Source organism: Diabrotica undecimpunctata, chromosome 2, assembly GCF_040954645.1.
Source record: "Diabrotica undecimpunctata isolate CICGRU chromosome 2, icDiaUnde3, whole genome shotgun sequence".
Taxonomy (NCBI): domain Eukaryota; kingdom Metazoa; phylum Arthropoda; class Insecta; order Coleoptera; family Chrysomelidae; genus Diabrotica; species Diabrotica undecimpunctata.
Window position 1 is genome coordinate 6,457,445 of NC_092804.1, and position 25,627 is coordinate 6,483,071.

The 25,627-nt window shown below is 33.4% G+C and overlaps 2 protein-coding genes across 2 annotated transcripts in view; both read left to right on the top strand.

The window, feature by feature from the left end:
* Prp18 (pre-mRNA processing factor 18) overlaps positions 1-4,004 on the top strand; it is a 41,644-nt gene extending 37,640 nt beyond the window's left edge. Inside the window, exons 5-6 of the mRNA XM_072522175.1 lie at positions 1,479-1,691; positions 3,633-4,004. Coding sequence (XP_072378276.1) covers positions 1,479-1,691; positions 3,633-3,896 — 477 coding nt within the window. The 3' untranslated portion in view covers positions 3,897-4,004. The remainder of the gene's footprint in view (positions 1-1,478; positions 1,692-3,632) is intronic.
* A 3,098-nt stretch (positions 4,005-7,102) lies between these two features.
* On the top strand, positions 7,103-23,357 carry Nrk (Neurospecific receptor kinase). Its single transcript, XM_072522177.1, has one exon. The coding sequence runs from the start codon at positions 7,243-7,245 to the stop codon at positions 9,142-9,144; it is 1,902 nt and encodes a 633-aa protein (XP_072378278.1). The 5' UTR covers positions 7,103-7,242; the 3' UTR covers positions 9,145-23,357.
* The last annotated feature ends 2,270 nt before the right edge of the window (positions 23,358-25,627 follow it).

A 25,627-nucleotide genomic window follows, 5' to 3' on the forward strand; every position in this document is an offset into this window, starting at 1 on the left:
TTTAAACGCATTTTTTATTTTATTGCTATTGGGATTTTCCTTGCAAAACCATTGCACGACATCTAACGCGGTGTTGTCAGTTTTACGCAGCGTTGTCATAGTACCGGGATAGCATATAATGCAGCGAATTATAGAATAATGAAAATGCATTATTAGTAATTCATGTTTGTTTAGAGGGATATGAGAAAATATATTCTAATCTGCTTCGTCGATATCAGAGGGGCGGGCGGGTTATTATAACTTTAGTAGATCGGAATAAATATATGGCACTACTCATTAGTGATTAGTGAGCAGCGTAGTAGTGTCTGGAAGCTCGGAAGACCTGAAGAAGAGATCAGAAAGGATGTCGAAAGCTCAGCGCAGTAATAATACACTAATATAAAAACACTCAAACATATTATGCATGAACAAATTTAAATCAATTTAATGCTTTTTGATAAAAATATTTTTATTTTTTTTGCGTTAAATAAATATATGATGACGGTTTTTCGATACGCTAATAATTGCATATGTCCGAAACATGGAAACTCGAGTTAATTCCGCAAACTTCCAACAGTTGGCTTTGTGATTTGTTTATTGTCATTGCATAAGCCAAAAGCACGGGACATTGTAAACGTTTAAAATTAAATGGTACGTTTGTTGAAATCATCTGTATACGCGGGATCAAGAAATTCTCTCTTTTGTAATTTTCCCTAATGATCGTTGTTCCAATGCCATTATTCATTAGACTTTTCAGTCACTTAATTGCACAGTCTAGGTTACTTAATGTTACACAGGACAATGACAACTGATCTTACTTTTAATTGTAAATTGTTGAGTGGGTGTCCAGGCAGTTCCAATGAATTCAAAAACTCTGTAGAATAGTTGACTACGTTATGCTGATTTTTAATTGTATTAACTGATTTGAATGAAAACAACTTTCATGGAAAAAACTTCGGAGTTGTATATTTAATCGAATATACATATAAAATTTCATAAAAATCGGTCAGTGGTTTTCGATTTATTCAGTTATAAAAACAGTTATAAGAACAATATATTACATTTGGTAAATGTCATTTTATGATATTGTAGCGTTTTTAAATAAAACGAACGGTTCGAATTTATATAAATATATTTATTTGTAAGTTTACAGTTCGGTACTCTCTTATCATCTAAACTCCTCTCATAACATCGTTACATATATACCAAAGTTACTATCTTCTAGAAGATTCTGTGTAGCCCACCTCTAATTCGCCTACGTGACGGGTTGTTCTCTCTCGCACTCGATACATCGCGAAGGTTCTCGATGCCTTTTCGAGATGCAACCGTTACATGGGCCATGCCGAAAGCATGTTTGTAACAATATTTCATGACTACATGGATCAAATAAACTAAAACTGTAGAGGTGAAGTCGTATAAAACATTTTGAATGTACAATTAAAAACAATAGGGGTTATTCATCGAGATAAAAAACCAATTGATATTTGTTTTGTTTTTAGTTGCTGCTAAAACAGTGGAGCGACCAGTTACAAGACAGATCCAAGGAAGAAAAAGCAGGCACTAAAGGAAAACTGCAAGGTGCTACCTACGCTCAAACGCAAGAATACCTAAGGCCGCTTCTAAGAAAGCTTAAAAATTTTTCTCTGCCGGAAGATATTTCCGACAGCCTTACTGAAATCGTTGTTCATTTATTGGAAAGGAATTATTTAAAGGTAGGTACAATTGAGAAAGAGTATACAGGGTGATTAACTTTTGTAATAAAGTCAGTTATATCTGTTATTATATGCGATACCAAAAAAAATTATGTACCAAAAGAGGAGTTTCACATTTCAAAATGAATTACAAATTTGCAGGGTCTTCCATAACACTGTACCGCATCAAAAATATGTTTTTTAGATGGATCACCCTGTATTTTATTTGAAATTTCAAATCCGCTTTTCTTGCTAGTTACAAAGTTGTTTTGTGTTATACAGGGTATTTAAAAAAAATTGGTATCTCCTATAATAACTGATATAACAGACGTTGTTACAAAATTTGATTACCCTGCATATAATTCAGCTCAACGTGCTGTAGAAGCCCATAGCCTGAACAGTATTTATTTGGTTTCTTGGATGCAACATAGGTCTTATATCATTTCTCACCCATTAAGTGGACATCAATGGGTGAGAAATCTCAGATAATATAATCAATTATGGTAGATGTTGTTTTAGTAATTCTTGTAGGAGAATTAATATGCATTGTGAGATTATACGATTGTAATATATTGACCAAGGACAGTTGGATAGTATAAGTAGCAGCGTAATTAATATTTAAGTTACAGCATAGAATTTTTCTGCTTTTATTAGGTAGGTCATCTAACAGATTTACCAGATTCTGAAAAAATAGTTCCGTGGAAGAGTCAGATGATCTATAAATGCGAAGATTAAGATTCTTATTATAAACTAAGGAAAACTCAAAGAAGGCTTCACTCAACAGAAAGTCATATTTGGTTCCGGAGAGAAATCATTATTTGTAGAAAGAATTAGGGTGCCATCATAAGCTGAACTTGGATGATCATACCTATCAATTGTGGTAAATTTCGAAGAATCATACAGCTACTAGTTCCTAAAAGCTTCACCAACACTTCCGCCCCTTTTGGATTTCAGAAAAACCCGTCCCAAACAGTATTTATGTATGTTCCATTTTGTTTGTATATTTCTTCTTCTTCCTCTTTATAAGCAATTCTGCTTGTTGATTGGCGGATTAATACCTCTATTAAAGGTTGTCACTTCATCTTTTACGCGGTCGTCCGTTACTTCTTCTGCCAATTGGTGACTTTTTTGACGACACGGGTCTCCTCTATTCTGCTTATGTAATTATTCCATTCTTTTTTTCTATTTTGTGTCCATTCATTTAGACACTGTACTTTACAGTTTCTTCTAATGTCTTCACTTCTCTTTTGATCTCTCAGCGTATTTTCTGTAATAATTCTTCTCAATACTCTTATCTCTGCAGTTTCCAGTAGCCTTTGCGTTGTGGCTGTGTCGGGTCTTGTTTCTGACGCATAATATGTCATAATTGGTCTTATACTGGCTTTATAAATTCTTGACTTTATCTCAGTGTTAATGTGTCTGTTTCGCCATATAGTGTTATTAAGGCATCCTGCCAGTCTATTTGCTTTTTGTACTTGATCTCACTTCTTTGTCCAGGTCTCCATGGCTAGATAGTGTAATTCTCAGGCATTTTATTACCATTACCTGTTCCATACTGATGCCATCAATTTCCATTTTACATCTGGTTGGTTATTTGCTGTCTACTATTGTTTTAGTTTTCTGAGATGAGATTGTCATATTAAATTCTTTTGCTCTTATGGTAAATTTGTGGACCAGTCTTTGCAGATTATCTTCATCTTGGGCTATCAATATTGCTTCGTCTGCCAGATATGCATTTGCATATATTTAGCAGAACTTTATGAGGCTCCTATATTTATTGTATCTTTGTAATTAAAAATTTCTTAATATTTGACAAGGTTAAAATCGAAACGCCTAATAGGAATTTTTAATTAAAATTGTGGTTTATTCCCATTAAATGTAGTAGTTAATATAAAAATACTACAAGAATATAGTTTCCACACCAGGCATAGATGTGTCTATCTATTTTTTTTTGCGTTTCAGGCTAGTGCTGCATTTCTCCAAATGGCGATCGGTAACGCTCCTTGGCCCATTGGAGTTACCATGGTAGGTATCCACGCTCGTACCGGTAGAGAAAAGATCTTTTCTAAGAACGTCGCTCACGTGATGAACGACGAAACGCAGCGAAAGTACATACAAGGTTTGAAGAGATTGATGACCAAATGTCAAGAGTTCTATCCCACCGATCCGTCTAGATGTGTTGAATACCAAGCTTTTGGAAAGCCTGAAGCGTCAACTAGCGAGTAAAAGGGACAGATTCATGCAAAGTGTTAAATATGGTATGATGAAGTGAAGAACTTTAAGCAACAAACAGTTTTCTTTATAAGTTTACTATACTTAAGAAAACCTTGTATATAAATGTAAATAAAGCTTTAAAATCTGTTATAATTTTTTTTAAACTATAAAATTTTGCATAAAATTGCTATTGGTTTAATTCGGTACAATAGCCATCCTGCATCAAACTGCAATATGGATTTGAACAAGAAAATTGAAAATAGAGATTGTGACATCGATATTATGTATCACCCTAATCTAACCTAACATAACCTAAAAAAGTGTTAAAAAAATAAAACTATAAAGGATAACTTAAAACGATAAAAGTGAAGAAGGCAATAAGACAGCAAGCCAATAGATTACAATTAATTGTTTATGTATCGTCGTCTCAGAATGATAGTAGAATATATACCAAAAAAATATTTGATTTTGAGTTACATATATAAACAGGACCACAAAAGCTAACTTGGTTTGGTGACCAAATCAGGATATTGTTAAAAGAGTTTTTGAATTTTACAAAAAGAAAAACCTTGTGCTATTTTTTAGTCACTTCCAGTTAAAAAGTTAAGTCTAGTCTAGTTAAGTTTAGTCTAAGTTAATATATCTTACTGTTTATTGTTCAGATGGCGTTAGGATTTTAAATATAAATTAACTCTTCTTCTTTAGGTTCCTTCTCCTATCGGAAGTTGGAAATCATTATCGCTACTTTAATTTTATTGGCCGCGCTTCTGAATAATTCTAATGAGCTGCAACCGAACCACTCTCTCAAATTTCTTAGCCAGGATATTTGACGTCGTCCTGATTTTCTCTTCCCTTGCATAATTAATCTAAGTAATACGTACTTCTCGCCCCTCATTATGTGACCCAGATATTGAATCTTTCTAATTTTAACAGTTGTTATGACTTCACATTCTTTGTAACACCTCTATATTAGTTACTTTTTCAGTCCACGATATTCTGTGGATTCTCCTGTAGCACCACATCTCAAAGGAGTTTAATTTTTTGATTTCAGACTGTTTTATTGTCCACGCTTCCATGCCGTATAGCAAAGTAGAAAAAACGTAACAACGTAGCATTCTTATGCGGATCTCTAGATTAAGGTTACGGTTGCAAAGTAAGTTCTTCAATTTTATGAACGTGTTTCTTGCCATTTCTATTCTAGATCTGATTTCTTTTGTTTGATCTCCATCTTCGGTTAGCCACGTTCCTAAATATTTATATGTTGTTACTCTTTCGATCGTTGTATTATTGATGATCAGGTTATCTACATTTTGTGGTTTTTTTGAGAATATCATTGATTTCGTTTTCTTGAGATTCATTTGCAGTCCATACCTTTCACATGCATTGTATACATGTTGTATTATGTACTGTAGATCTTCCATGTCACTTGCAAATATGACCGTATCGTCCGCATATCTAATATTATTAATGCTATTTCCGTTGACCAAAATACCTTCCACAATATCCAATAACGCTTCTTGAAATATCACTTCCCTGTAGACGTTGAATAAGAGTGGTGAAAATATGCACCCTTGTCGAACTCCTCTAAGTATACTTACTTCCTCTGTCAGTTCTCCTTCGACTCTTATTCTTAAAAAACATTAACATAAACCTTTAAAGTATTTTGTAATAAATTCTACCTTAAAAATATTAAAATTAATTATTAATTATATTAATATGTAATTAATACAGTATTATTAATTTAGCGTATTATTTTAAGAACAAAAAAATGATTGAAGTGTCAAATGGTGGTAGTTCAGATTTCTTTACTAGATGGCGTCGTTAGTTTTCTAGACAAACGGTGTGACTTGTTATCACAGCCTTTTATATATAGATATGTATAATACACATCAAATTATTTTAAGGGCAACAATATATGTTAGTTCTTAAATTACCCAGGTCTGCAAACATTTTTTTCTAAACCTTGGTACATTGTCTCGTATATATATTATCTGTAATGTCCCTCTGTCTTCTTCTTCCTATGCCGTCCCCATTAACGGAGGTTGCTGACCACATTTCTAAAAGTTTCTCTGTCTTTTGTAACGTGAAATAATTCGTCTACAGTCATGTTTGTCCAGTCTCGAATATTTCGCAACACAAATCTTGAAAAGCATTCTTTTGACTATATTTTTGTAATCAGGATCTTTATTAGTGCTCACAAATGTCTCCATGACATCCTAAAATGCGAAACATCCTTTTCACTGAGGATATGTCATTGTGTTCAGAAAATGTTGATCTGCTACAATAATTTTGATATATGCGGCTCAACAAATATGCCTTCAAATTCGCTTCTAAGAGACCTAGAAAGTTTTTAACAAAGTACCCATTTGATACATCATCCGTCTTTTGGAGGCAATTTGACAAACTGTTTAGTAAGACCTAGCTTTATGTAAGGGAGAGAAAAGAGAATTTTTTCTTGCAGAACATTGTATTGAGAACGGTTAACGTACTTGGCTCCCTACACTTCATTGACCAATGATTTTTTCGCTCTAGACTCTCCAACAGATATAAAAACCAAGAAAAATTTTTGTCACCGTGATCTTTATATTTGAATTTTTGAGATATTGCCAAGGTCTCTGTCAGGAACACAGAATAAAAGTTTGTTATAGCGCAGCTCAATGGTTGTTCCACTATTTCTCCCATTACAATCAATCGAGTTTTGTGTTCCATATCCATATTGTGACATGTCAAGAAGGAGGAATAGTTGTGGTGACAATTAAAATATTGTAGTCTTTTCCAAGTAGGTATTCCAGAATTATAATCAAAAAGTGGTTATATACTACAAGAAGCATAGAAACCACCGTTATGGGGTAAGTAACTACTTTTAAGCTGTGCCTCGATCAGACGATAGAGTATAGAGTCGCCATTGAATAGATTCATACTAGATTTTGAATTAAACCATCCAACCTTTGTCACTAGCATAAACTAAACTATTTGAATTAAGAAACACTTGTAATAAATTTTTATTCTTGAATCTAAATTAAGTATTAGTAATGTAGTACTTTTTTTTGTACCTGCACTTCGTCTTTCGTTTCTAGCAATTCATCAGAATTTGACAAAAAATATTTTATTATATTTTCTTACATTAAAAAGGTTCTCTAATGCCATCTCTTCTTTTTGAACCCACACTAGCAGACATTAATGTCAATGTCATCAGAAAGACGTCTGTATCTGTCAATGTCAATTAAGTACAATAGCAAATGAAGGTGGTATGTGGTGTATTGATATATAAATTGAAAAACATAACAGAAACTTGAATAAAAATGATACAAATATGCCTAAAAATGATATAACAAGAAGTTAGTTTTGAACTGCAACCATGTATCGATTATTTGCGTTACTATTTTTCATTAAATCAACACACACCTTATCAGAAGGATACTGTGCATCATACCATGGTAATATTTGTAAAAACTACATTTTAAGTACAAAACAGGTATGGTACAATAACAGCGGTGGATATGAGAACGAATTAATCACTACAGCTCTATGGGATGAAATAATAGTGCCACTTGAAGAACCATGTCGTTCAGCAGCAGAAAAATTACTTTGTTTTTATGCATTTCCAGACTGTAATATCTCCAAACCTCTTCCACTGTGTTACGAAGACTGTGTAGCCGTAAAACAGCTATTTTGTTACAAAGACTGGGCTCTTATAGAGGACAAAAAAGAACAAGGCATCTTTGTAAAATCCAGAGGTCATTTCCGTCTGCCTGATTGTACAGGTTTTCCTAAATTTAATAAAGATATGGTAGAATGTTCTTACGCGGGCCTAACTGAATTGAAATTAGATGAAATAACTTATGATTGTGTAAAAGGAAGGGGAAGATTTTATCAAGGAAAGGTAAATTTAACTAAAGATGGGATTCCTTGCCAAAGATGGGATTCGCAGTCACCTCACACGCACGATTCACCCCCACATATATTCCCGGAGTTGAAAAATGCAGAAAACTATTGCAGAAATACAGGAGCAGAAGAAAAAAGGCCTTGGTGTTTTACTACTAATCCTAATATAAGGTGGCAACATTGTGATATACCACGTTGTCCAAATTCTACTTTTGATGAATTGGACACAAGGACTATAGCTATGGACCAGATCTTATCTCCCACATTTCTTATTATAATATCTACAGTGGGACTTCTGGTCCTGGTGACTTGTTTGTTGCTCATTTTATTGTGTTATAGAATCCATAAAAGACACTTAATGGGATATAATGCCCCTGAAGCTGCTGAAGTCAATATAGACTTGGATAAACTGCCTAGCAATATGGCTTATCACAGTCATGGTGCTACCTTAAATCCAAAATTAGAGAAGCTCGAATTCCCTAGAAATGATATAATATACATTAGAGACTTGGGTCAAGGTGCTTTTGGAAGTGTTTTTCAAGCAAAGGCTCCTGGACTTATAGCTGGTGAAGAATTCACTATAGTAGCTGTTAAGATGCTAAAAGAGGATGCTTCAGATGATATGCAAGAAGATTTTGAAAAAGAGGCTTGTCTTCTAGCCGAATTTGATCATCCAAATATTGTAAAACTGCTGGGGGTGTGTGCTGTGGGTAGACCAATGTGCCTGCTTTTTGAATATATGGGAAAAGGTGATTTGAATGAATTTTTAAGACAGTGTTCTCCTAGTAACTATGTAGTAAGAAGTATTGTTGATGGTAGTTCCCCCAGTAGAGAAATTTACAAAGACAACCAAATCAGTCACTTGGATAAGGTTAATATAGCTTTACAGATTTCATCTGGCATGGTTTATTTATCTCAAAGGAAATTTGTCCATAGAGACTTAGCAACCAGGAACTGTCTAATAAGTGAAGATATGGTAGTAAAAATAGCAGATTTTGGTTTGTCACAGAAGATTTACCTTCAAGATTATTATAAAGGTAGTGATAGAGATGCCATTCCAGTGCGGTGGATGCCATTGGAGAGTATCCTTTACAACAAATACACTCCAGAATCAGATGTATGGGCTTTTGGTGTCTGTCTGTGGGAAATATTTTCCTACGCCTTACAACCATACTATGGAATGACCCACGAAGAAGTGATCAAGTTTTTGAAGGAGGGTAATGTACTAGCAAGTCCCGAGGGTTGTCCAGCACCTTTGTATGAGATCATGAAACAATGTTGGGGACAGAAACCAGTGGATAGACCCAGTTTCCAAACCATTTACCAAACTTTGATTGATATAAGGGTGAATATGCTTTCCATGCCTCTACATTAAGTTAGTTGTTTTTTATTATGTTTTGTTTTTGTTATGAACTTAAAAATAAGAAAAACATGCATAAAATATACAGTAAGTATAAAGTACAGTAAGTTTTTATTCAAAATATTGATTTTAAATGGTTTCAATCTAGTGATGGTTTTGTAAAACTGTTATTTATAACGTTTTCATAAAAAAGGAAATGTAGATAAACATTTGTTATGTGATTGAAAAATTCCAATGAAACTAAAAGACGAGTTATATAAGACTGTTTGTGATGTAAAACAGTGAATGTTTAATAATTAAAATGAAAGATGCATATTGATGGAATATGAATATATTACTAGATCGGATGTGGAGTCCCTTCTAAGAGGAGTTTCTATAAGTTCAAAAAGAGCTGATTAGAAACATATAAGACATAAGTATGCAGGAGCATACCTAACATTGGTATGTACCAAAATATAAACTTTTTATTTGAATAGTTGTGATAGATTTGAAGCTTAAAAATACTGTTCTCCAAGTTTTATAAAACCAAAATGCATGAATATTTACAAAGTAGGTAGAATTTTATTTTCTCAGTTATATTTTAATTTTATGATAAAGATTTGGCATCTACCATTTGCTCTAGGTTTTAAATCGAGCTTATGGATAGGTACCCCCAATATCAATACTATTTTTTTATTAATTTATGTATGTTTTTCTTTATTTTCTGTAAATTATCTGTATATAGTGATCAAATTCCCTTCTGCTCTTAATCAAATTTTTAAGTGATGCTTTTAATGTGTTATCAAAATTTAATTTATTATTCAAAATGATAAACATGATAGGAAAGAATCTCCAGTGTTTCCAAGGTATATAAATCATTTTAATTTAGGACTAGTAGTCAAAAACATGGAGTTCCTAGTATCTTGATGTCACACAAAGTTTATGGATATTAACATAACATTAACATGTACTTGAATTCAAAATTTTTACAGATTACTTTATTTTGTATCCTCTGATGAATATAATGACTGCTACAAAATATTAGCAAACCTAGGTCTTAAGTCATTATTGCATTTATGGCTTAATTTTCATAATTTTTGGACAAGTATGATGTAAGTCATCTCTGATTAATTTATATCATTAATATTTTCCAATAAGGGATGATTTATACACAGTATGCAAGGAAAAACAAAATTTAAATATGAAATCTATTTAATTTCTAGTTTCAACATCTTGGTCCCACTTATGATTAGTTTCTACAGTAACCTTTTTGAGAAAGGTATTTATTATATAAAGGTTACATTTCACTGTAAACTACAACAATCATATGCCTAGTTTGTTCATTGTATTTATTCTGTCGCAACTAATTGGTAATTCTTCATCTCCTTAATTTACACCTATCTTTTTATTGAAGAAGACACAAAAGTTAATAATAAACTCTGTACCCATAAGTTACAGTAACATCAGATAACTGGGGACAACTGAGGGATGCTTATGTTAAGCAGTAGACATTGCAGGCTGTGTGACAATGATGCTGGTTTAATTACATGGAGAATCAAGTATTGTTCTGGAATAAATGGCAGCAATAAAACGTTTATGTCTAGTAGATCTCTAATTTTATTGTAATAATTCTCCATTTTTAGTAAAGTTCATTCACAGAAATATAATATCCAAATTTTATATAAGCAATAAAGTGGACTTTACTACAGTGACATTCCCTTTTTCTGTTGGTAAATTTACAAAGTTCTTGATTGCTCTCTTTTCCAAAGATGTGAGGTTACTTCTCAGTTGTTTGGCTCTTCTACACTTCTTGATTTTGAAGTTATCAGTAGGAAATTACTGTGGTCAAATTATGTGGGTTAATTACACTGTTCTACAAAATTTTTTAAAACTGTTTGTTTCACTTTATGAGCCAAAGCTTACTAATTCTGGATTGAGAAAAAGAAATATGATAAGTAAAGTTTATTGGCTCTAGTTTTTATAATATTTAATAGGTATGACATGTTTGCATGAGTAGAGGGGGCTTTCAAGTTTGTATAGATCTTCTTTATGTGGGATAGATAGGGTTTGTATAGATCTTTATTACAGGAATAGAAAAGTGATGATTGCCATTGTGAAGTAAACCAACTTTTAACTAAGTTTAGAGGAGTCTGTGGATAGCCTCCACTCAGTTGGATATTGGTTTAAGTGTAGACATCTCATCATTAACTTCAATACAAATACCAAGATCATCTTTTTTCTCAAAAAATGCATTAGATCCTGCTGCCCATGTCTGTAATCTGACATCCTGATATCACAGTGGAGAAGATTTTATTACAGTAATCTGGACCTTTAAAGCTCTTTCTTCTCATGTGACAAGTCAAAATCTTGAATGCAGTGACTCAGTCCTGCTTGACTCAATGTGTGTGGTTTATCAACTTTTCAAACTCAGATCATAGGATCTAGAGGTTTTGTTTAGTTCTTGTCCTTCTGCAACATTATCTTCATTATTTAATTCTAATTTATAATGTTTGGGTTAGAAGTTATGTAGTTAGGAAGTGGTCAATTATTTGAATGTGGAATATGTCGAATAACTGATGAAATTTGCAGATATTGAACTACCTCTCTTTTTTATAAAACCCTGATTTAAAGGTTGGAGTCAAGCAGAAGTGTCAGAATGGTTTTTAGCCATTTTTTTTTAATTTTTTTCTGCCATTCTCGTAATATAACAACAGTTGCAACAAATATGTGGAGCACAAGTCTTGACCTGATCTATATTAATAACAAAATAATGGCAATAGGCAGTTTTCACAACAGGTTTGGGGTTATGTCTCTGTGATGAAAATGTTATTTCACCACATATATATCATAAATTGTTTACTTAATTGACATACTTGTTGAATGTCATACAATCAAAAGATATGAAATCAATGAAATGTTGGTATTACAGCATAAACTATGTAAAAACCTGTTTGTTCCAGAAGAGTTAATAAACATCCCCTAAAAAGGTAGCTGGCTTTCATCAAGAGCATATGATCTCTTGAAGGGGATTAATGAAAGGATAGGGTTACATTTGTGACCAAATGCAAGAGATAGAATGAAAAGAGCTACTAATCAGCTGTCACAAGTCACAATATAAAGGAACTATGAAATCAGCTGTGATGATTATAAACCACTGACAGCTGCAGAACATTTTATTTTGTTACTTGACAGGTGTGCCAACTTCCAAAATCTGTCATTATCCTGAAAACATTTGTTGCTACAATTCAACATGTAGCTTTATGTTTTAATTAAGCGCTAATTGAACATTTTCATGATAATTATATCTTTGGGCAGTGTTATGATCAAAATAATATTTTTAGGATACTAAGTATGTAGCAATGATTACCAGAAATAAAAAGAAGAGAATTTATTTTATTTATATTTATTTAACACGTTGGTACCCAGTATAATGACCTATGGAGCAGAGAATTGGGTAATAAATAAACGAAACAGGTCCAAAATCACAGCAACTGAAATGGAGTTCATGAGAAGAAGCTGCAGAGTGACAAAAATGGATCGCATCAGAAATGAGGAGATAAAACGAAGAATGGCAGTAGAACAAGGCAGTAGAAAAACGTTTAATTTGGTATGGACCTGTGAGAAGAACAGATCATACAAGGTGCATAGCAAAGATTTCGGATTGGAGCCCAATAGGAAGGAGGAAAAGAGGTAGACCCCGAAGATCATGGAGGGATGAAGTGGACTAGGCCATGGAAAGACGAGACCTTAGAGATGGAGAATGGCAGAACAGAAAGGACTGGAGACGTTGGCTGAAAGAAGGAAGGCGGCGACAGCTGTAAAAATCCTTATATAGATAGATAGATAGATAGAAGTATGTAGCATGAAGGTATAAACAAAAACAAAAATATGTTGTTGTTAGCTATATACAATTTTATGGATATATATTTAGATATGATCACTTTTAAACAAAATTGGATGCTGGAACTTTATCATAAAAATTTTGAAGTCAAAGTAGAAATGAAATATATTGTATGTTCTTTTACATATTTTGTTTGTTTGACATCAAGGTTTAGTACTCCATCGTGAAGGAATGAAATATCTTGCCCAATGTATATATTAGACTGAAAAATTGTAGTTAAAATAAGAAAATCCGCAACATTTTATTAGGTTATTTAAATAATTCGATTATTTTTTATTAAATATAATACATGTAACGAAAATTTAGAAAAAAATGTAATCAAGGCAGAAGATTTTATACCGTACCTATAATTTTACAAACAAATATTAAAAATTCAGTATAGTACAATACAGTGGCCTGTATATAGTTGGTGTAGATTTGACGGTTTGTTTCAACAAATTTACTTCACTTTTTAAATGTTTACTAATGTTTTTAAATAGGAAAATTACCTACATAATTAAAGGACTCTCCATTATGCTTTTATTGCTTACAAACCAGGGAGCATTGAACATCATTTTTAATATTTTTGATTGAACTCTTTGTATTATCATTATCTTAATGTTTAATGGATTTGAGCAATCCCAAATATGGATACTGTACGTCTAAATTGGTTTAATTTATACATTTGTACAGGAGCAGCTTATTTTCTATGATCAGCTTTGATTTTTGACCTATAAGTCAGCTCATTTGTCTTATGTTAATCTTAGTTTTCTTGACTTGGATGTTAGTTTCTTATGTTAATCTGTTGTCGAGAGTTATTCCTAAATATTTAACTTGAATGTTGACTAGTATCTGTGTGCCATTTATTGTTATTGTTGGGCACACATCTCTTCAATTTGTGATAGTGACTTAAATTGCTTTGTTTTCTTGTAACAGGGTTTTTCTTGATTGGTGGGTTATGTTCTATACATCTTTTTAGGTGCTTTGTTGTCTTCTTGATTGTGTAATCATCTTTTGATAAGCATGTATCATGTAGGGCTGATCATAACTGTCTTATTAGTCAGTTCTATTTAGCTTTGTCATTCAAATTTCGACTTCTTTACCATTTACATATTACTCTCCATTTCTCAGCAATTAGTGGTCTGATATGATATGAGTATTGTTTGTTTTCATGTTTTAGATTTACTGGTGGTGTAGCTCTACATACAGCTTGTTGAATTTGGCAAAAGAGATAGTTATAGCGTTATCTATATCTTTTAATCTGATTTTAATATTAGATTTGTGTCAAGCTCATACTTGCATGTGTACCATTTTGTTTTAGGAAACGGCAATTTGAGCTATTTCAAGCTGTTTATTTATATGAATGTTGTCCCGATAAAAGTCCCGTCTAGTTTGCTGCAACACAAAGAACTCTAGTAGATCTGGCTGTCTATTTGAGTCAGTTGACCACTGTTTTGGTTGGCCCGTTGATAAATAAGTAATCGTTGTTTTTGAAATTTTCTTCCATTTTTTCTATTTGTCCATTTTCATAGGCTGTTTTTTTTATTTCTACGTATCTTGTCTGCTTTCCGTCTTGCGACTTCAAATGATTTTCGTCTTCTTGTTATATACATTCTCCGTCATATGCCATATACACGTCTCCGTGTTCTTCTTGTTATATACATTTTGTGTGTTTCATTTCTTTCCTCTATTGCTTGTCTGCACTCGTCATCGAACCATGCTCCTCTTCTCGCCTTTTTCTTGTTTTCCAGAGTGGACGCTGCCTCTGTCAGTACTGCTGTTTTGATATTATTCCATTTGCCCTCTATGGAGTGCAGTTCTAGCGTCCCTAACTCATTTGGGACTTCTTGTTCGAACTTCTGTTTACATTCCTGAATCTTCGGTTTTTTCAGGTCCAGTTTGTTTGTTCTTTGTTGTCTTTCGTTTCTTTCTTTGTTAACTCTGCATCTAAATTTGGTTTGAAGTAAAAGATGGTCTGATCCACAGCATGCTCCTTGTCGTGTTCTCACGTCTGAGATACTACCGGCTTTTGTCTATCAGCACATGGTTGATTTGATTGGTTGTGGTTCTATCTGGTGAAATCCATGTCATTTTGTGTATGTCTTCATGTGGAAAGCATGTGAAACTTATAGCCATGATTTTACTGGTGGCAAAATTTATCAAAAACTCCCCATTCTTGCTCATTTCATTGTGCAGTGGGTTTTTCCTGTTGTGCCATAGAACTGCGGCTCCTTGCCTATTTTAGCATTCATATCACCCATTGATGGCATTTTTGGGCGCATTGTCATATACTATCTTCAGCTGTTGGTAGAAGCTTTCCTTTGTATGTTGTTCTTGTTCTTCTTTGGGCAGTGAATGTTTATTATTGTTAGGTTGAAGAAGTGGGTGCAAATTCCTAACTTGCATATCCTTTCACTGACTGCCTGGAAGTCTATGACTTTTGACTTAAAATCAATATCCACCACAAATGCAACTCCACATTCTTTGCTTCCTTGTTCCCTCCCACTGTATAGAATTGTGTGCGTTTTAGTGTTCCTGACACCTTTCCTCATCCATCTTGTCTCCTGACGAGCAGTAATCATGAGCTTATATCTTTTTAGTTCTTGCAGAAGTGCGGTTTAGTTTTTGGTTTATTTAGTGGCCTCACATTCCAGTTTCCAAATATATAGTAGTCCATGTTTCGTAGCTTGAGTCGTTCCCGAAAGTTCCGTCCCACTGCCCAACCTTCCTCCTTTACCCGGGCTTAGGACCGGCAGTGGGTGACTTCTGAGCTACTAGATCCACCCATTTGTCATCACAGGCTTAAAGATTACGCCACCACAGAGTTAGATATTATGTTACATTAGTATTTTCCTACGCAATGTTTTTGCGATTAATTTCAAAAGTGAAGTAAATTCGGAAAAAAAACTATAACATATAAAATAGTATGGTGGCTTAAGACTAGATATTATTTTGAGTAACAGTAGTTAGTTATTTATTTTATTTCCATTTATCACAAAATATTGACAATTTTAAGTACTTGTTATTATCTATTATGGGACATTTAACTAATTTACTTTATATATATTGCACTTACTTTTTATTATTTTGCACAATTCTTGTACACATTAAAATTTGGGTTTCCCAAGCTACTTCTAATTCACTACTTCACTAAAGGATTGTGTAATGCTACAATCTCCATAATATTGTCTATGGTTTTATGTACTACAATTGAGTTTTGATTTAAATTTTTTACAAATGCTAAAGTATTCCACAGGGTGTTCCGAACTTTAAGAAAAAAACACAGTATGATTGTTTCACCCGGTATATAATGACATTTACTTCTAGCAACAATATTATTTACAGCTGTATTCTTAAAGAATAAGGCTATAACATATTAAAAAATCATTCAAATCGGACAACAGCTTTAGGAAATCAAAAATGTCACAATTTTAAGGTGGTGTCTGAACTGAAAAAGTCCAAAGGTGCAAGATCAGGATAGCGAGGTGGCATTTTTATGTTACCTTTTGTACTAATAACTCTATCTGGAAACGTACTGTTGAAAAAAACTAACACCTCCCGTGCATTGTGAGCTGGACAGCCGTCTTGCTGCAACCAAATTTCATCCATATTAATAGGTAATGCTCGAACTGCTGGAATTATGTGATTTCATAGGAGATCTAGATATTTACGACGACAAAAAGTGCCCACAATAAAAAAAGGGCCAATTATTGCTTCATGTCCACTTGGTCTCTGATTGTTTAATTAATGTTGGCTATTCTTACGATGTCTTTGGTAAGGACTGTTCCTTAAACTTAAAATATACTTACAATCATTGGGTAAATGTCTTATTTTGCTTTAAATGTATATAACTTTATTTTTGTAAAAATTTATTATTTAGCCGAAGCAAAAATAATACAAAGTAAGTCATTGTAGTATCTATACAAAAAGAGCAGCTATGAATGTCCAATCCTAAGAAGAAAAATTACTATATTCAACAATAATTATGTATGTATGTATAAATCACTTTTCCTTTATTTTTTAGATCATTTTTGTCATAAAAATGAACAAATGTACTGATATTGGCAACTGGTACTTTGGTATTTTCTAATATAACTGATTTTTAGATAATTTTATATACAGGGTGTCCCGGAAAATAGTGCGTTCCTTAACGATATGTGCAGATTGCAGCATTTAAAACAAAAAAGTCTTATAACATTTTTTTATGAAGTTAACCGTTTCAAAAAAAAAAAAAATATTATTAATTTTAATCCATTTGATTATTGTTCGCAGAAAATGAAATACAGCCGGCAACGTTGCGTTCCTTGTTATTCTTCGTTAATTACTGTAAATCAGCTATCATGAATCATCGATCTTTAGGCATAATATGTATTGATACTGATAACAGTGATAGAGAAAAAGCATGTATTTGTTTTTACTAAATATTTAATAATTAAAGTTTGAATACTGTTTTTACTTACATGGAAAATTATTATTACAATAAATGTTCGAAATGGCCACCATTTGCAAAAATACACGCGTTTATTCGACGAATCCAATTATTCTTAATATTATAAGTATGTAAATTATGTCTGATTATTTCAGTAGCATCAAAAATTCGTTGTCGCAATTGAGCTTCTGTTTTAATTTCATCCTGGTTGTCGTATACTAATGATTTTAGATGTCCCCAAAAATAAAAGTCCATAACATTGCATTCTGGTGTTCTGGGTGACCACAGAACGTGTCCATTTCTACCGATCCAACGACGAGGAAAAGTGATGTCGAGGAAATCTTTAATATGTCTCGTAAAATGTGCTGGAGCCCCGTCATGAAGAAACCACATTTCAGAGCGTATTTGTAACGGAACGTCTTCAAGAAGTATCGGTAGAACATGCTGCAAAAAATTTAAATAGGATTCTCCATTCAATCTTCTGGGAAGTTCGTACGCTCCAATCAGACGATTACCAATAATCCCAGCCCATAAATTTATACTAAATTGTTTTTGAAAATTCGTCCTACGTATAGCATACGGGTTTTCATCACTCCACACGTGACAATTGTGAAAATTAAACACACCATTTCTCGTAAAACAAGCTTCATCTGCACACAACACTTTGCACGGAAATTCGGGTTCTCTGGTGATTTTGTTTTGAAACCATCTACAAAATCTTAATCTTCGAGGTAAATTGCCTTGGTGTAAATCTTGCACTCGTTGGTAATGGTAAGGATGTAACGGTTGTTCCGTAAATGTCTTGTGAACAATGTTTTTTGAAATGCCAACATTCTAGCCACATATCTAGTGCTTACTCTTAGATTATTACTGACTATATCCAAAATCACATTTTCTGCATTTAGTCTACGGTTACTTCGTGTTCTACCGCTAGTTTTTTTAGGTATCACACAACCCGTCTCTAATAACCTTTGGGACACGTTCACAAAACTTTGGGCATTAGGATGTCGTCGTTCGGGATAGCGTTTAACATAAAGTCTAACAGCCCTATTACTGTCACAGTGGGCTTCACCGTACGTAATTAACATATCGTGATACACAACATGACAATACTATTTATTCTTGAGCTACGGGTAATTACAACTGTTTACAAATAATGTATTATACCTTTTCTGTATCAAAATAAATTAAACTATCGCATTCTGCCCATACCTTTTGGAGCTCAACGTTGCCGGATGTATTTGTTTTTCTGTGGACACTAATCAAATGGATTAAATTTAATATATTTTTTTTTGAAAACGGTTGACTTTATAAAAAAATGTTATAAGACTTTTTTGTTTTAAATCCTACACTCAGCCCATACCTTTAAGGAACGCACTATTTTCCGGGACACCCTGTATATACAGGGTGAGTTTTTAGTGCGACATCGGTCGATAGTTCCATTATGGTATAGAAATACCAAAACCACAATGGAATTATTGATCGATGTCGCACTAAAAACTCACCTGTATAATATAATATTATTGTTTGATCAGAATATCATTAGTTGTGAGATACTTGTATACACGATAATTAATGTTCTTTTTGGCATTTGCTCAAATTACTCGTAATAGTGGGGTAAGACATACCAGCTTAACAGTTTAGTTCCTAAATTTTATCACGACTCATCAAATATCTGCAACTATTTATATTCTGATCGAACAATAACACAATTAACACACAATGAAAATGTTTGTGTAGCACTGTCCCAATTGTCCACTAGCTGTAAGTTTTTAATTGTTATCCGTATGTTTTACTTGTGTTGTCGAGGCTAACCAACTTAAACCAAGGAGTTCTATAACTACATCAGTTCTGAATGCAGATACTGCGTGTTGCCTAAAATTCATAAAAAAAGCGTTTATTTGGTCTGTAAACAGTTAAAAACCAGATGAAACGCCATCTGTATCGCGTTCCAGAGAAATCGGTCCTTTCAAAGTACAGTAAAATTCAACTCGAGTATTTAAAAATTCTAAGAAATGGTTTTTAGCGTAGGCAATATGTTTACTATAGTAATACTCATGGTAATATTCTCGAAATATTTCAATTTAAAGTTAAATTATTTAAAATAGGTACAAATACCACTTTGATCTGCAGAACATATATAAGCAGACATTTAGTGGAAAATATAATATTACCACAGCTAAAAATATTCGTCTACGATGAGTAGGACAAGTATTTATTCGTATTATGTAGGCAAGTTATTCATGTGGCACTGAGTCAAAGGCTTCCTTATAGTCAATAAAAGCAGTAACGACTTTCCTTTTTTTTTGGTATGCCTCGTTAGAAATGATAGAGTCGATGATAAGTTGTTCTTTGCAGCCCATGGAACCCTTAACTCTCATTCACTCTAAAAGGAAAATTCACTCATTCCAAATACCTACGGTATCTAAAGGATTTAGCTCTGGTGAGATTCTTTCCGTGTTATTGAGCCCTAGGTCCCGAGCCCATGCTGGATGTCGAGAGTAAAAGAGGCCATACACGCTACGATAAATCGTTACGATTTAACTGTACAGCTCAAAATACACAGATAATCGACACGTGTATAGGGTAAAACTGCACAATTTTGTACGAGTTTTAAAAACGGTACCGTCGAACGGAACAATACAAAATGTTCAATAGATTTATCGGAATGGGAGGAACTGCGTAGTTTTATCGAGACGTGTATGTTCGTATAATAGCATTGTTCTTTGTGAGGGAAAAATGTATTATTTGATACGTATCTCGTTTATGCTGCAGAGATTCGTCAGAAAGTCTCCGTTTTCATTTCTGATATTTTCGTTATATCGCCTTTTCTTCCTGGAACTATATCATTGCCATCCCGGGAGTTAAAATCGCCCATAATGATTAGTGATGAAGTTTTCCCTTAGTTTTTTACCAGTATGAGATCTGGTCTATTATATGCCACTGGTTGGTGTATGAGCACAAAATGCGGTCCCTATATAGCTTATAGTTGTCATTTTCAAGCATAAACAGCTACACATGTATTATTATTAGCACTATTAATAGAAATGCATCTTCTGAGCAATAGAACTTACATACAACTGTCATTTAAACGAGACTTCAAATGAAGTATTACTTTCCATATGATTGCATTTAAAATTATCTTACAAAATGGCACACGTCCTTCAAATTTAAAGTCGCAAAAGATTTTTAACTGCTACATTTGAAGTTAAAATTGCTATGTAAAAACTTCTTGATTTTTGAATGGTCCGTTTTCTCTGACCCGCAAATTATGTGCCTATATAATAAGTCATGCTTCGTTATTGTATTTATTTAATAAAATATTTGTTTGTTGTATCAGTTATTTTTTTTAACAGATAGAAAACTCCACAGTTTAAGTTGGTTTTTCTCAAAAATGTGACTGTAATGTTTTATATTATTAAAGAAATATGCATTAATGTTCAAACTGACTAGACCTGATAGAAATGTAATCTTCATTTCAAGTAAAATGGCAAAGAAACTTAAACCAAAAACAGTTAACAGCACTTTCATTAGAGCAAATAATCAAGTTGTTCAACAAGACACCAGTTTCAACAGGAATTAGACAAGGAGATTGTCTCAGCTCAGTCCTCTTTAACGTTCCTATGGATTATATTATTAAAAAAGTGAAAACCGCAGTAAGAGGTTACAGAATGGGCAATACAGAATTTAAAATAATTTGCTATACTGAACAACAGAATTCTTTGATTTACTAGCCAATGGAAATGGGCCGAGGAAAGCGTCAAAATGACCGTTTGTTAGTGTACTTGAAGTGAACAATACGAGAAATTTCTCCGCTTTGACATATGACAGTTGACGACTCGTTCGTGGCCTGTCATAAGTAACCTTGAGTGAAATACAGAGTAACTTGATAATAATTTGGACAACGATTTTTTGTAAAAGTTGACAAAAACTTGCCAGTGTCTTTCTTACATTCCATTACTAGCGAATTTAGTTCCAGAAACATTAGCGACTTAACGATTGTTTATTCGTAACCTATACTTACTGATTACATGAGATATTCGTCCGTTTAGTAGTATAAACCACCGTTTACTAAGTAGTTCGGGGACTCTGCGATCTGAAATCTCTACATAAGAAAAGTTCTTTGATGTCAAACACTGAGAACCTTTTTCTATCTAAATCTTGATAAGACTCGATGTCTTTTTCAGATGCCATGACCGTATTCAGACCTTGGCTGTCATTATGTTTACAATTTCCCGAAATCTTTATTGCTCGTTGTCCGAAATGATAATTCCACCTTGAGGTCACACCAGTGCCTCATACCTTTTTTCCTTTCCTTTAGTTTTTCTTCCACTTTTCCTTGCATTATAAGGCGAAGTAGATGGCATTTAGATTCTCTAACTATGTCACCAGAATATTCTGTTTTAATTCTCTTTATAATGTTAAAAAAAAAAAATCGGTCTTTATCCATCATTCGAAGAACAGCTTCATTGGAGGAGTGCGATATCTTTTGGATCCTGCGGTAGCTGCACAATTGGAATACTTCCAATAAGCTTTGTCATTTTTAATGTCCATATCTCGCAGCTGTATAATAAGGTACACCATATCGTCAGTGTAACTCCATGAATCATTTTCTCTTTTTCTTCCATGATACTTACAAATCCCATTTTCACTATTCTTGTATTTCTCGTGTTTGTTCCATTTGTTTTTGTCTGTTTTACTCCTTTTAGACCCTCGACGCTTCGTTGATTCTTTTGGATTCAGTGTACTGTTGTTCGGATCGTTTCTTCAAATCCTTCATTACTCATAAATTCTTCAAAACCACTACCTATCTCTTCTTCCTTCTCTGCTTCCATGATTATGAAGTCTGGGTCTTTATACATTTCATTGTCTTGGCAGTTCGTTTTTTGAATGTACGAGATGCCTTCTTCTGATCTTTTTGTGCCATTAGTGACCGTGATTGTAATATCACAATCACCCAAATTTATTATGATGTACGGTTCTTCCTCACAAACATGATTGATAAGCATTTCTTCGTTTTCTCTAGCATTTTTCTGGAGATTATCAATAGTTGGACTGTTATTTGCCTGCATACTGTTTGTTTGCACGGCAATAACATTGTCGATGGTATTTTGTTTCATGGATGAAGCAAGAGCAAGATTAAAGTTGTCTTAATCAGGCTCTTTAACTTGAAAAGGGTCCTGTTTTTCAGTATCGTCTAACTTTGACGGCACTCATAGAAGGTTTATAATCCTGTCTGATCTTTTAGCCATTTCTGTGTCCCATTCACAGCATTGTTGTTAATGATCACAAGTGATCATTTTCTGGTTTTTTAATTCCGGAAGTATATTTAAGTTTCTTATAGAGATTTGCTCTGTCGTTCTTTGGAGCTAAAGTTCTTTTGCTCGATGGCCTGAATTAATTTAATTTCTTTTCTTATTTTCATTGCATCTTTCATATTGAAACGTTTACTAATCGACCATTGGTGAATGCTCATTGTTAAAGTAAGTATCTATGTACGAATAACCAACTCGCAATTGATAATGTGATGAGTCCGAAGAATACCTGAACAATATTTTAAATTAACAGAAGTAAAATATTCAGTGCCATTTCAATCATTAAAAAAAAACCTCCAACTAAACTATCTAGCACAGGCTAAATCCATCTGTATTATTGAATTGACAGGTATTCTACAAAGAAATATTTTTTGTATTTGTTTAAAAATGTACTAAATTCCGTTAAATATTTTAATTGTCGTTGGTGTTTAATCGTATCTTTTGTAAGTGAATGTGATGATGTATTTACCATTATATGTAATTTATTATAATTGTTTACAACGATTTTTTATCGTCTTTTTTATTGACCAAATAATAGTCCTAGGTACATTTTAGCTGAGTGTAGATGTTTAATCATATACAAGTATTTAATTTTTTATATTTTTAAATGTTTAAATATACATTTTTAAATAATTCTGTCTTTGATTTATTCAGTAACTGATCCCTTCCTGATTTTCTTATCCCTTTGAAGCCCAATTTTTATTAAATTAAAAAAAAAACAGGATTTTTGTGAAATTTATTTACTTTAGTATATTCTTAAAACAAATTCAGCCAAAATAAACAATGCTGATCCTGAAGTATACCCTGCAGGATGTGGTATTCTCAAGATACCAGCAGGAACATAGCGCAACAAAAATTAAATGAGAAATAAAAACCAGGTAGCACTTCTTTCTTCATATTTATCCTATTATTTTTCATGGAACGTTGCAAAACAATTTTTGTCGTGTTTTTATTATTTAGCATATAGACTTTCACAGTACGATAAATGTGTACGATAAATGTTTCACAGTACGATAAATTTTTGTCGTGTTTGAGACCAAGTCCGACATTTCCACTGTGTTCTGCTAACATTTGCTGTCGTGCTGGAGTTGGCATATTCCAAAGAAGTAATTCTTTGGGGCATATGAGAAGACTTGGAATGTCGTAGTTCCAAGGGAATATGCCTTTTGAATATACTCACTGATTTTTCTGCTGATGGTCTTCCTATTTTTAATTGTTCTGGAGCTCCAATAAGGCATCTAATCACAGAGATCCGGAATTCTTTGAAAGAAATACTTTTGGATTGGCTTTTAAGTTGAAATAGACTGAATGCGTTTACGACGCAAGCATCCACAAAATAAATATTCTATACCATTACTTGTGTGCTTACCATTACAGCACTACCATTTGCGGACATGAAACCTCATTCAGAGTAGCGTCTTTGTGTCTTCTCTTTACAACTTCGTTTGTTGTTGAATTTTAATCTGCTAAAAGAATCAAACTTCTGCGATCCATCCACTTCAACTCAGATAGTCCATCTGTTGAAATACGGTAATCTGAATCTCCTCAATTCATTTGTTTGTCAGTTTTGAACTCTGGTAAATCCTTTCTTTTCTTTTTGAACGGTTCCACTTGTGTAAATTCCGTCCGACAATAAAGATCTCTGAAGATCAATACAGTTGAAATAGTTGTCAAAGAACACTCGGTGGTGTTTATTTACTAAGACCCTTGTTAGATCCTGCACGACTCGTTGTCCTAAGTTGCACATGAATCTGCTCTAACCCATACTTTGTAGCCACGTTTTATAGGTTTATTGGGCATGTACTGTCGGATACTGCTTCGACTTTTGAACCGTATCATAGACTCATCAATCGCTAGCCACTCATGTGGATTCAGTTCTGCAAGAAACGTTTCCTTTGTTCTGAAGTGTGTCAAATCCGGGATCAGTTCTTTTTAGCTGCACTGTATTATCAACCAGATGTAAATTGCCTAGTAACCAAGCGAATCTGTTACGTAACATAGCCGAACTGATGAAAGGGTCTCGTAATTCATCAAGTGACGACCAATAATCTCTGTAACTGGGCATTTTCTTTATACCCACTAATAAATTTACTCCAAGAAATGTTTTGACTTCGTCTTCTGTTGTAGGTGTAAATCCATTTCCTCCTCCGTGTTTTTGAACGTAATATAGATTGGTTTGAAGTACAATTAGGTGAATTAGATCCTCAGGAAATAGTTCCAAAACACATCTGTGAGGTTCTCTGCAGAATTTGGAATGTTTGGGCCTGTAGTTTTAATAGATTGATTTGTTTGTGTTATATAGAGGAGCCCCCGATGAGGGCTCTCTTACTGTAGGCACCCCACAGGGTAGTATTATAGGCCCTTTGTTATTTGTTTTTTATGTTAATGATCTTGCTATAAACATTGTAAAAATAGAAACAAGGACCGATTCTTGTAAATAAAGATATTTCTATTGTAAATAAAGATTTTTCTATTTCATTTCGGGTCCAAAATATACAGTTATCTCGCTTTGCTAGCGGTACATCGTCTTCACTATCCGATTCTTAACTATTTGGAGTATTGGTTGTTTCATCTTGATTGTTAATTTGGTCTTCAAAACACGATATCCATATTTCCAATATCAAAGACATCCTCATTATTTGGTCGCCGAAATTCATCAACATCCAACTCATCTCCCAAGACGCTTTCAATATCAGAGACAATTGACTCCTGGTCACTTGGAATTTCATCCAATAAGGCGTCAACCTCGTTTTGGGACATATTTTTCAAATGCCTGAAGCTCCATTTTTGATTTTTCATATTGGCAGAATTCATATAGTGGTCGTGCCAAAATACCACATAAAAGACAGTGATCTAAAAAAAATATTGCAATGCATTCAGGCAAAAACAGTACTT

Excerpts from the sequence above, each read along its gene's own strand:
- Nrk (XM_072522177.1), top strand. The coding sequence starts at position 7,243 with ATGTATCGATTATTTGCGTTACTATTTTTCATTAAATCAACACACACC.